Source organism: Rousettus aegyptiacus, unplaced genomic scaffold, assembly GCF_014176215.1.
Source record: "Rousettus aegyptiacus isolate mRouAeg1 unplaced genomic scaffold, mRouAeg1.p scaffold_m13_p_9, whole genome shotgun sequence".
NCBI classification, from domain to species: domain Eukaryota; kingdom Metazoa; phylum Chordata; class Mammalia; order Chiroptera; family Pteropodidae; genus Rousettus; species Rousettus aegyptiacus.
In genome coordinates this window covers 77,763,301-77,776,226 of record NW_023416312.1, presented here as the reverse complement: position 1 = coordinate 77,776,226, position 12,926 = coordinate 77,763,301, and the positions used below count along the sequence as shown (strand labels likewise).

General features: G+C 34.1%; 1 protein-coding gene across 6 annotated transcripts in view; it reads left to right on the top strand.

Moving 5' to 3' along the window:
* Positions 1 to 12,926, top strand: part of TENM1 (teneurin transmembrane protein 1) — a 995,735-nt gene that overhangs the window by 652,803 nt on the left and 330,006 nt on the right. For all 6 annotated transcript variants that reach the window (XM_036227172.1, XM_036227175.1, XM_036227174.1 and 3 more), the window contains one exon: positions 8,726 to 8,925. In XM_036227172.1, coding sequence (XP_036083065.1) covers positions 8,726 to 8,925 — 200 coding nt within the window. The remainder of the gene's footprint in view (positions 1 to 8,725; positions 8,926 to 12,926) is intronic.

Below are 12,926 nucleotides of genomic sequence, written 5' to 3'. Positions count from 1 at the left end.
ACCTCAAAATGTTCCCTGTATCTATGAGTTTGATTCTGTTTTGTTTGCTTATTTTGTTCTTGATATTCTACATGTAAATGAAATCATGTGGCAATTGTCTTTCTGTCTGACTTTTCCTCTCAAAAAAATACCCTCTATGTCCATCTATTTTGTGGCAGATTACTCTATATATATATATATATATATATATATATATATATATATATATATATATATATATAGCTTTGCCATTTTATTATTCATATTTTTTATCTTTATTTTTTATTCATTTTAAAGAAATCCCTCTAACACTTCCTGTAATACTGGCTTGGTGATGATGAACTCCTTTAGCTTTTTCTTGTCTGGAAAGCTCTTTGTTCTTCAATTTTAAATGATGATTTTGCTGTAATCTTGGTTGTAGGTCCTCGCTTTTCATCACTGACTATTTTGTGCCAATCCCTTCTGGCCTGCCAAATTTCTGTTGAGAAATCAGCTGACAGTCTTATGGGAGCTCCCTTGTAGAAAACTAACTGCTTTTCTCTTGCTGCTTTTAAGATTTTCTCTTTGTCTTTAATATTTGGCATTTTAATTATGGTATGTCTTGGTGGGGGCCTCTTTGGGTTCATTTTGTTTGGACATCTCTGTGCTTCCTAGGCTTGTATGTCTACTTCTTCACCAGGTTGGGGAAGTTTTCCATCATTATTTCTGCAAATATATTTTCAATTCTTCTCTCTCTCTCTCTCTTTTTCTGATACCCCTATAATGAAAATCTTGGTATGCTTGATATTGTCCCAGAGGTCTCTTAAACTATCCTCATTTATCTGGATTCTTTCTCCTTGTGGCTTTTCTGCTTGGGTCTTTTCTGCTACCTTATCTTCTAAATAGCTGATTCATTCCTCTGCTTCATTTAATCTACTGTTAATTCCTCCTAAGATATTCTTCATTTCAGTTATTGTGTTCTTCATTTCTAACTAGTTCTTTTATGTTTTCTATCTCCATTTTTATGTTTTTTTTTCCTTGTTAAAGTTGTCGCCAAGTTCATCTGCTCTTCCCCTAAGTTAATTGAACATCCTGATAACCAGTGTTTTGAACTCTGTATTGGATAGATTGCACATCTCCATTTTGTTGAGTTCTTTTTCTGGAGTTTTGCTCTATTCTTTCATTTGGGACATGCTTCTTTGTTTCCCCATTCTGGCTACCTCCCCGTGTTTCTATGCATTAGGTAGGGCTGCTGTGTCTCTCAGTCTTATGTAGTAGGGGTAGTATTGGGCCCAGTAGTACAGTCTTCCTGGTGCTCCAAGCCATGTTCCTTGTAAGGGTTGTGTGTGCCTTTCTATTGTATTTGAGCCTTGGTTGTTATTTTCACATCAATGGGATGGATTGACCCTTGGGCTGATTGGTTGGAAGGACTAGCCAGTGAGGGGCTGACTCTACGAAGCAGGATTCACTTTAGCAGGGCTATGGTACCTGACCAGTGTGACCTTTGGGTGTGTCATCCTCGGATGCAGCCCTGGGTGGTGCTCTTGCTCAGGTCAAAGTGGCCAGTCAGTGTGCCGGCCTCAGGACCTTCAGGGTAGGGACCTGTTGCAGGTCAAATCAGTTGCATCCTGTGCACTGCCTGGGACCACTTGGCAAGAGTCACCAAGCCATTCCCAGATGGCTGCCACTTATGCTGGGCTTAAAAGTGCCTCAAGAGGCCAAGCCAGGAACTGAGGCCACCTGCTGCTAGTTCCAGGCTTGAGGCTTCTCAACAAGAGATATGGGGCATGCAGAGGCCAGATGATGCTTGTTTGGGGTTTATGAACCTTTGAAAGATTTTAGGAAAGTCTGCATTATGAACCAAGACAGGCCTTTTGTATGGAAAAGCCACTGGCGTTTATTCGGGTTAGCCTACAAGTTCACACGTAAGACTTCTTAATGTATTCTAGATACAAGTCCTTATCCTATATGATTTGTAAATATTTTTCCCATTCTGTGAAAGCAAAGGCTATCTGTCTCTTTATGGCGTCCTTTGAAGCACAAAATTTTTAATTTCGGTACTGTCAAATTTATCTGTTTTTTTTTCTTTTGGTTTATGTGCTTTTGAAGTCATATCTAAGAAAGTATTGCCAAATCCAAGATCGCAGAGATTTAAGCCTACATTTTCATCTGAGAATTTTTTAGATTTAGTCCTTAAGTTTAGATATTTGGTCTATTTTGAGTTAATTTTCATTTATAATATGAGGAAGTGGTTCAACTTTATTCTTTTGCTTTTGGATATCCAGTCGTCCAGTACCGCTTGTTGAAAAGATTGTTCTTTTCTCCATTGAATTATCTTGGTGCACTTGTTAAGGAAATTAATTGAACATAGATATGATGTTTCATTTCCTGGCTCTCAATTCTATTTTGCTGATCTATATATCTATCATAATATCAGTACCACCTGTCTTAATTACTGTAGCTTTGTAATAAGTTTTGAAATCAAAAAGTGTGAGAACTTCAATGTTTTTTTTAATGATTCTTTGTTTTTCTGGGTCTCTTTCATTTCCGTATGAATTTAGCTCAACTTTTCTGTCTGCAAAATGGGAGTTGGAATTTTGATGGAGATTGCTTTCAATCTGTAGAACAATTTGGGAAGTATTCCCATCTTAACAATAGTAAATTTTTTCATCCGTGGACATAGATGTCTTTCAATTTATTTAGGTCTTTAATTTATTTCAGTGAGTTTTTGTTTCTCAGTGCACACATCTTGCAATTCTTTTATTAAATGCATCTTTAAGTTTTTTTTCCTTTTGACATTATAATGGAAATTGTATCCTTAACTTCATGTTTGGATTTTTCATTGCATGTATATATATTTATTCATTTCTTTGAAAATTATTTTTGCAAATGGCAATATTAGTTATTAAGAAGATGTTTTATTCCATGGTGACCTATGACTCTGAATAAGTGTTTGAATATATAACAATGTGATGATAAATTTGAGTTTTATATAAATTCTAGTTTTCACCAAAGAAATTTTTAAAAGATTGTTTACTTCCTATATCATGAGTAATCTGCATGCTGATATTCTATAGACATGATTGTTATTTCACTATGTGAGATTGCATATCAAGTCAGAAGAGCCTTAAATTTGGAAAGTAATTTTTGTAAATATTGTTCTACTTAACTGTCAATAGACCACATCAGAAAAGCTGGGAAAATTTAGTTTTTAGGGGTAGTGGAAGTTCTTGCAATGAAATTTAAAGAAACCCTTCTAAAAAAGGAATTATGCCCTTTAAATTAGATGTTCAACAAACAGATATACAGAGTCAAAATGCAAGTCAAAATTAGTCAAATAATTAAGAGTAAGATTTTAATAATGTCTAAGAAGATGTATGCAACACTAGATAAGCTAGTGTTCTGGAATTTGAAGTCTTTCAGTGTTTGTACTTAACTGTTTATAGTTACCCAGAGTTACCTAGTAATGCATTTCTCAAGTGTAAGATTAGTTAGTGAACTTTTCTACATAATCAGCTATCAGTGTCAGTAAGACCAATGGATTTTATTTCTATACATATTTTATTCACAGTTAATTCTCAATGGTCTATGTGTACGGATGGTTTCAATTCTTCCTCTCACCAAAACTTGTACACAAAATAAATTATCAACATGTAAATAAATTATCAAGATTACTATTTTATTAATTCATACAAACAGTATTTACCAACTGCCTACTATGTACAAGGCTCATTCTTCCTTTTTCATTATCCTGCCTACTCTTGTCTTATATAACAATAGAAAAAGTATGTATAATACACAATCTGGAAAATCTGTCTGAAGAATTGAAAGTTGAATATATATTTTTCTTCAAAAGTTCATATAAGGAAAATTATACAGGGATACATAAGTGGAAGAAATAAGTTTCACTGTTCCTTTTTTATCTCTCCACAGCTTCTGATCACATGGAATAGGGGTTGATTTTACTTCCCCATTTTTCTCCAAGCACTGATATTCTAAATTTCACAAAGACTTGTTACTGTGAAACAATTATTATATTTGAAGGAACACAAAGAAGATGGTATTTAAATCATGAAACACACACTAAGACTAATTCAGATGAAAGATTATACCAAAACCATTTGATTATGTCTTTTGAAGATTTTGAATATGCTATAGGATGAGGTAAAGGGCAAATATGATCTTAAGGTGTGTTTCTTTTTCCTTTCTTTGGACAACATTTCTCTTAGTTAAAGCAATACCTTCTTAGCTTAGATACCTTTTATGAATATTGCAAGTGTCTTTAAAAGACTACTGAGATTGTTGTTATGGACAATACCACAGCCTTTAACCTTAGTCATTTTTACACAAAGACCTGATATTATAATCTTTTTAATGACCATCGTCAGTATCTTCTATTAATGTTCCACTGACTTTTGCACAGAATTGTTGGATGCAACATGTCTAGCTATATTAAATACAAAAATAAATGTATATGTCCAAAATATAATTGTCTACCCACTGTCTTATGACCATGTTATTAATAATCATGTTAATAATATTCAGGTATGTGTCTGAGTCTAGATATAATAAAGCATTGGTTTCTTTGATACAGCCGCTGTACACAGTGTCTGTCACCAACTCCAGGCCTTTATATATGTACCTTCCAAGTAGCTCGACCTTTTCCCCTTGAACTAAACTACCATCAATTAGTTCGCTACCCTTCAACATAACCTGTCTGCCATTGTTTTTTCCCACTCAACAATTGATGCCTGTGTTGTAACCCACAAAGAGAGTATTTAGATCAAACTAAATCTGTGAATATTGGTGAGACCAATAATTACAGTACTGCAAAGTTTAATATAATCCCTGGCTCTTTGTACTTCATCTTGGATTTGTGCAAGAAAGTATTCTGTTACTGGAGAATACAGTATTCCTGGGCCTTATGACATGCTTCAGTAAAATAAGTAATTAAATATCAATCAAAACATGAATATTACAAAACTGTATCTTAGTGCTATATGTTAACTCTGCTGTTGCCAATCTGCAAATGAAGGATTGGAGTCGATATTAAGTTTTACCAAAGTTATTCCACTTACCTGTATTGATGCAGAATTTCCTCATAAAATCACATTACATACTGTTTTTCTGCACATAATTTCTTCCTCTTTAGTTTCTTACTTTGAGCTACATTAAGAAAAATAATGAAATAATACAGAAACTAATATCCCTACATCATAATCCATTACTAATTTTGAGATAGGATAAAATGGAGCATGCTATTTAGTGATATAGACTGCTAACAGGGAGATATCTTCCTTTCTAATGCACTAAGCTCTTAAAGGTTAGAGGCTAAGGAAATTTCCATCTGAAAAGCTGTGAGAATTTCTCTTCTCTAATACCAAATCACTGCAACTAGCTTGCTTTGCTGTTTTTATTTAAATTATAGTCCATATGTACATTCATGTTGTCATGTCTCTTTTCCTACCTTGTCTTAACTATGATCTAAGGTCTCAAAGGATAAGACTATCTTCTGTTAGAATTATTTACATAAAAGTCTTATGATAATATGCTTTGGATATTTAGTAATGCTAATAACCAGGAAAATCCAACAACATAACTTCATGAGTTTCTTTTAATTTAGTGAATAACATGTAAGTAGCCTTATTATGCAATATATGATGCTATAAAGTACAGAAGGAAGAGATAGTTTTGAGCTTCCCTTAGCCCCTATATCCAGTGACCTGTGCGTTTTCTAAGAACTTAGCCTCTCGGTGGATCACTCGACACAGGTATTAATGAGAACTTGTTAGAAATATCAAGCCTTAGACTTACAGAATTATAATTTGCGTTTTAATAAGACCCCCTTCTTATGCCCATTTAGATTTGAGAAGCTCTGATATAGCATCTTCTTTTATACTGTCTTGTTTCTTCTTTCCTTTTTTTCTTTTCTTCCTGGAGAAATATTTTTTTTTATTATCGAAAAATAACTTTCTATTGTGTATATATATATATATATATATATATATATATATATATATACACACACACACACACACATACACACACACATACATGCATACACACACATATATAGTAAAAAATATATAATTAGATTTTACTTTTTAATTCAGAATGATGATTCTTACTTTTTAGCACAAGCGTTTAGTTCATTGCTCTTTATTTTAATTGCAGATAAATGAAATTTATTTTTCCTCTTCTTTTGTTTTCTAATTAACCATTGTTATCTATGTCTTACTTTCTTGCTGTTGTTTAGATAAATTATTTTTATTTCAGTATTATTTTCTCTATGCCAGTTCAAAAAAATTTTTTTAGTTTTTTCGTATTTACACTTGAAATGACGATAAGATTTTTTGAATTTTATAACAATCTGAAATTAATTTATATTCATACCATTTTTCAGGATAATCCAGTTTTACCCTTCCCAGATAATATGTGATCATTTTTTTTAGTTTTATTGAGAAATGATTGACAAGTATAATTGTGTATATTTAAAGTATACAAAGTGATGATTTGATTTACATATATATTATAAAATAATTACCAAGATCAAGATAATTAACACATACATCAGCTCAAATAGTTAACATAGTTAACTCTTTTGTGTATGTGTGGTATAAATGCTTAATATTTATTCACAGCAACTTTCAAGCATACAATAAATACTATATTATTAACTATACTCACCATGCTGTACATTAGAACCTCAGAACTTTATCTTATAACTAAAACTTTGACTTACATCACCCCATATACCCCTCCTTCCATCCCTGGCAACCACCATTATATTCTCTGTGTCTGTAAAATCAGCTATCTTTCTATATTTCACATATAAGTGATATCATACAGTATTGGGCTTTGTCTGGCTTATTTCACTTAGTATGATACCCTCTAGATTCATCCACATTGCTGCAAATGTCAGGATTTCCTTCCTTTTTATGGATAAATAATATTCCATTATTCCAGTGTGGATCACATTTATTATCCATTCATCCATCGAAGGACATTTAGGTTGTCTCAATGCCTTGGTTATTACAAATAATGCTTCGGTGAACATGGGTATTCAGAATCTCTTTGGGACTTTTATTTCAATTCTTTCAGATATATACCCAGGAGTGGGATTGCTGGGTCACATGGTAGTTCAATTTTTAATTTTTTAAGAAAACACTATACTGTTTTCTAAAATTGCTATACCATTTTGCCTCCCCACCAACAGAGTATAAGGCTTCCTTTTTCTCTCCATCCTTGCCAACATTTATTGTCTTGTCTTTTATATAATAACCAATATAATAGGTATGAGTTGATATTGCATTGTGGTTTCGATTTTCATTTTTCCAATGATTAGTGAGCTCATGCACCTTTTCATATATCTATTGGCCATTTGTATGCCCTCTTTGAAAAAATGTCTATTCAGTCCTTTGCGTATTTTTTATTTGAATTATTTGCTTCTAATAATTGAATTATATGAGTTCTTTATATATTTTGGATACTAACCCCTTTTAAGATATATAGTTGGATAATATTTTCTCTTATTCCATTGCTTTTAATTTATTGATTGCCTTTTTATTGATATTTTCCTTTGCTGTTCATAAACTCTTTAGTTTAATTTAGTTTCATTTGTTTATTTTACAGTTGACTAGAATGTATTTTTCCACATGAACTGTTGTGTACACCCTAAATTTAGATCCTCACATCATTTTACCTGAATTATTGCCCCATAATTTCTATATTATACTGTGATCTCTCTGTTCTAAATCATCCTACCTTCTGCCTTAAGATTAGTTTTTTTCTAATGTACACATACTTCTCCTCTCTTCCCAAAAACCTTTAATGGTTTTCCATTCTTTAGTAAACAAACCCTTTAGGACTGACTTTCAAGGCCCTATAGAATATGATGCCATTCTTTCCCTCCATATCTATCTCCAACTGCTCCTCTAGATATATACCTTAGCTTTACAGTTTTCTCTCCCTTTTGTTTTGGTTCAAGGTGATCCTTCCATGTGGAACCTTCCCAACTGTCCTGTTAAAATTCTCTCTCTCTTTTAAGGCCATATTCAATACCACTTCCTATAAATACACTTTCATGATTCATTCATTCATTAAATAAGTATGTACTTACCACATACTTTACCATATACTATTTGCCTATATTCTTCTAGTTACTGGGAATAAAGCAATGAACAAAACAGCCACAACCACAGCCTCATGGACCTTATATTGTATTGGGAGAAAGCAGACAATCAACAGTAAATAAGTAAAACAGATTGTATTCTAGGTAGTAATAGTGCTAAGGGAGAAACATAAAGGAAGATAAAGGAGACAGAGGTATCTAGAAATGAAAAATATCCTTGAGCCAAATAATTGTCCCTCATTTGAATAACCATTTATTTTACAATGTGGTTATTTGCATACTTGTTCTATTTTATCTCTTACATTCAAAGGTCCTTGAAAGCAAGAACTACATTTTACTCCCTTTTGTAATTGCTGTAGCATCTAAGACAGCATTCAGTAAATAATGGTGAAAATGAATCAAATGATGGGAATAAGTTCAATAGTTTAATAGAAAGGAGATACTGATATAATAGTTGGTTAAGGAGGGTTCCTTGGAAGATATTTAATTTGAGTAAAGCCTTGAAAGATGGGTGGTTTGGGAGGGAAAAAAGCTGAGTAATTTATTTTTATGTATCTGTTCTTGAAAAACTAAAAACCATTGATTTATAAATTAAGGTTAATGTTACATGTATTGTTTTTTTACCTTTAAAACCAGTATTTCAGAAGGGACGGACAATAGACACTGGAGAAGTTGACATTGGTGCACAGGTCATGCAGACCATTCCACCTGGCTTATTCTGGCGTTTCCAGATTACTATCCACCATCCAATATATCTGAAATTCAATATTTCTTTAGCCAAAGACTCTCTGCTTGGAATTTATGGCAGAAGAAACATTCCACCTACACACACTCAGGTATTTGATGTTATAAGTATTTATTGACCATTTTAGAATATGTTGGGATGACTAGTTCAGGGTTTGTGACTTGCAACATGTGTGGCGGTCAAAGGTGAAGGCAGACGATCTCTGTAATAAACAAATATCCAGAATAATTAAACTCAGTTGAATGAAAAAAAATGGCATTGAGAAAAAAAAAGAATCGTATTTGGCAATGCAGATTCAGAAAAGAGAGTTTAAGAAAATATTCCTGAAAGTTGAGTTCTGCTTTTTGGAACAGGATGATTATGAGCCTTCCAAGCTTCCATACCTCACTTAGCTCTGGTACCCACACCCCTTCGCTGGTTATATACATCCATGATCCCTTATCCCAATGAAGGAATGCATATAAATAATATAAATGAGTCAAAATATCAGGTTTTGACTTAAATCTTCCTCATTATTATTAATAATAATTCAAATATGTAAAATCTCTATGGTTTGCAAAGCCCTGTTATAATAAACCTTAGTTACCTCATATCTCTCATTTTTTTTCTTTTTATCACTTCCTTATATGAACCCATTTGGTGCATTGTACCATTTGAGAAGTAGCATAAAGATAATCATCGGGGGCTTACTTTGTTTTCAACAGATATGACTGTAGTCCAAACCTTACCTTTGGGTTGGACTAGAAAGGGAATTAGAATGCTATTCGAATGTGATTTGCAAAAAGAAAAAGTCCAAGGGCATGTGTGCCTTGTGCTTGTCCACTTATTAAGAATAAAAAGGGGAGTGACATCAGAAGTATAGCAACATTAAGGATCTCCCCTGATCTCTCTTAAAATTACAAGCTGAATACCTACATCCCAACAAATAACACCCAATCTGCACACGAGCATCTCTGAGATATCTGAGCATCAAAGTATCTGAAGGTGAGCCACTCGCATGAGACTGGGGTGAAAAGACAGAAAGAAACAAAGCCATGTGCTGCAGAGAGCATCCCAGAACTCCTGGCAGAACTAAGGAAAGGGGAATTTTACACGGTTGTTTCCTGGCTCTTTGAAACACCAAACAGTCCTGCCTGAGGGATAAGTATTTTCCACATAGCAGAACCTGGTGATCAGGGCATAGAGCAAGGAAGAGGTTGAGCACAGAAGGGTGACAGCTGTGTCTTAGCAACCACCTTTGCCAGGCAGAAAGCTGAGTCACAGAGCCTGGCCACCTCTCCCCATCATCCCAGAGCATGCCTTTCTCCTCCCCTGGTACCCTTTCAGAGGTAGTACTGAGTCCCAGGTGTTTTTGTGCAACCAAAACTAAAACAGACAGCTGGTCCCAGTGATAGGGGCAGGAATATATAGAGGCAAAGCAGCTGAGGCCTGAACCAACATTGCTAGAAGAAAAACAAAACACTGGCCTCTCCCAATTCACCCCAACGCCACTCAGTCTGGGTGATACCGACAGAAGCAGCAGAACATTGCACCTGACTGTTGGTGCCATACCCAGACTTCAAGGCCTTTTCAGAGGTTCAGACCCATATCGCCCTACACATTCTCCTATGGGGGTGGAGCCCTAGGACCAAGGCTACCTGGTCACAGAGGAGACACACACTTCTTCAGAGAATAAAGGACATTCTTAACCTCAAAGCAGAGATCCAGCAGCTTTGGGCAGTGCAGGAGACTCAGGCACCACCTACTGGAAATCAAAAGAAAAACCTGTTCTTATAAACCTGCTAAAGAGAGATCACTCTATAACGAATTTTTATTTTAAAATTACTACATTCTTATGAATGTGTAAGTGGAGAAATATTCTATCAAATGTCATGAATGACCAAGGTGACAAGGCAGCTCATAAAGAAAGTGAAAATCTCCGGAAAATAAGCTTAAAGACATAGAAATATGTGATTTAAATGACATAGAATTCAAGATTGCACTTCTGAAAAAACTCACTGAGATTCAACAAAATGGTTAGACAGTCCAAAGAACTTAGAAATAAAATCAACAAACTACATGAATACTTCACCAAAGAAATTGGAATTTTAAAATAGAACCAAATAGAACTTCTGGAGATAAAGAACTCACTAAAAGAGATGAAGAATGAAAAAGCAAGTTTAGGAAATAAAGCTGACCAGATAGATGGAAGTAAGAGTGATATCAGAAACAGAAATCTGTAAATGATGCAGAAGGAAAAAGAAAGAGACTTGAGGGTGAAAATAAATTCAAGAACTATCTGACACCATCAGAAAAAGGGACATAAAAATACTGGGTATACCAGAAAGAGAAGAGAGAGAGAAGGGAATAGAGAGTCTGTTCAAGTGGTCAATGAGAATTTCCCAAACCTATGGAAAGAACTGGATTCTCAAATCCAAGAAGCAAACAGAATACCTAATTATCTGAACCCAAAAAGGCCTTCTCTGAGACACATTATATTAAAATTGTCAAAAATAAATGACAAAGAATTCTCAATGCGGCCAAGGAAAAAAAGGAAATAACTTATAAAGGAAAGTCCATTAGATTATCAACAGACTTCTAAGCAGAAACCTTGCAAGCTAGGAGGGAGTAAAACCAAATATTTAAAATATTGAAAAAGAGAAATTACCTGTCAAGAATGATATACACAGCACAGTCTTTTTTTTTAAGTATAAAGAAGAAATAAAGACCTTTCCAGACATAGAAAAGCTAAGGAAATATTCTACCACAATGCCTACATTACAGGAAATACTGAGAGTGTCATTCTACCTGAAAAAAGGACAAAAAAAACTGCATACTATAAGTAATATGACTAACAGGCAAAGAGAAGTAGGAAAGTGAAACTCTTATTGAGGACAGGGTATTATAAGCTTAAATACTACACAATGGTTAAAGTTTAAAAAAATTCTTTAAAAAGATAAGAAGACAACAGCTAATACAACCTAGAAATGACTATACAGCATAAATAGGGATAAATTAAGACAACAAAAATGGAAAAGGGGAGGGAGTAAAGATCTGAATCTTCAAAGGAGAATGGAAATAAGGTACATGCAGAAGAAAAAGGACTACTGTGTGTATGTATATGCATACGTGTGTATATGTATATATATAAACTTTCTTTTACATAAACTTAATGGTAACCACACCAAAAAAAAAAAATCCAGAATTGAGACACATAACATGAAACAATAGAAAACAGGGGAGAACCATAAAACAGCACCAAATAAAAATAAAAGACAGAAACAAAATAAAAGACAGAAACACAAGGACAAAGAAACAATGGAGACACCAAGCTACCAGAAAACAAAAGATAAAATGCCTATAGGAAAACCTCATATTTCAATAATCATCCCAATTGGAAACAGACCGAACTCACCAATGAAAAGGCACAGAGTAGCAGATTGGATCAAAAAGCAAAACTCAACCATATGCTGCCTTCAAGAGACACTTCTCAGCTGCAAGGAAAAATATAGACTAAAGGGAAAGAGTGGAAAATGATACTCCCAGCAAATGGTATCTAGAGAAAAGCAGGTGTAGCCATTTGATGAAATAGACCTCAAGAAGAAAAAAAGGTAACAAGAGACAATTATGGACACTTGACACTTCATAATGATAAAGAGAACAAAACATCAAGAAGACATAACATTTATCAATATATATTCTCCCACTCAGGGAGCACCAAAATATATAAAGCATCTACTAATAGAAGTAAAGGGAGAAACTGACACAAACATATTACAGGGGACATAAATTCCCTACAGTCAGCTATGGATAGATCATCCAAACAGAAAATCAATAGCTGCTTATACGTTTTTCTCTAGTACACATGGAACATTCAAAAGGATAGACCATATGTTGGGACAGAAAACTAGCCTCAACAAATTTAAGAAGATTGAAATCATACCAAGCATATTCTGTGACCATAATGCTTTGAAACTGAAGACCAACTGTAAAAAGAGAGTGGAAACAACCACAAATACATGGAGATTAGACAACATTCTACTAAAGAACACCTGGGTCATAGAGGAAAAGAAAGGAGAGATCAGGGGATACAGAGAAACAAATGAGAATAAA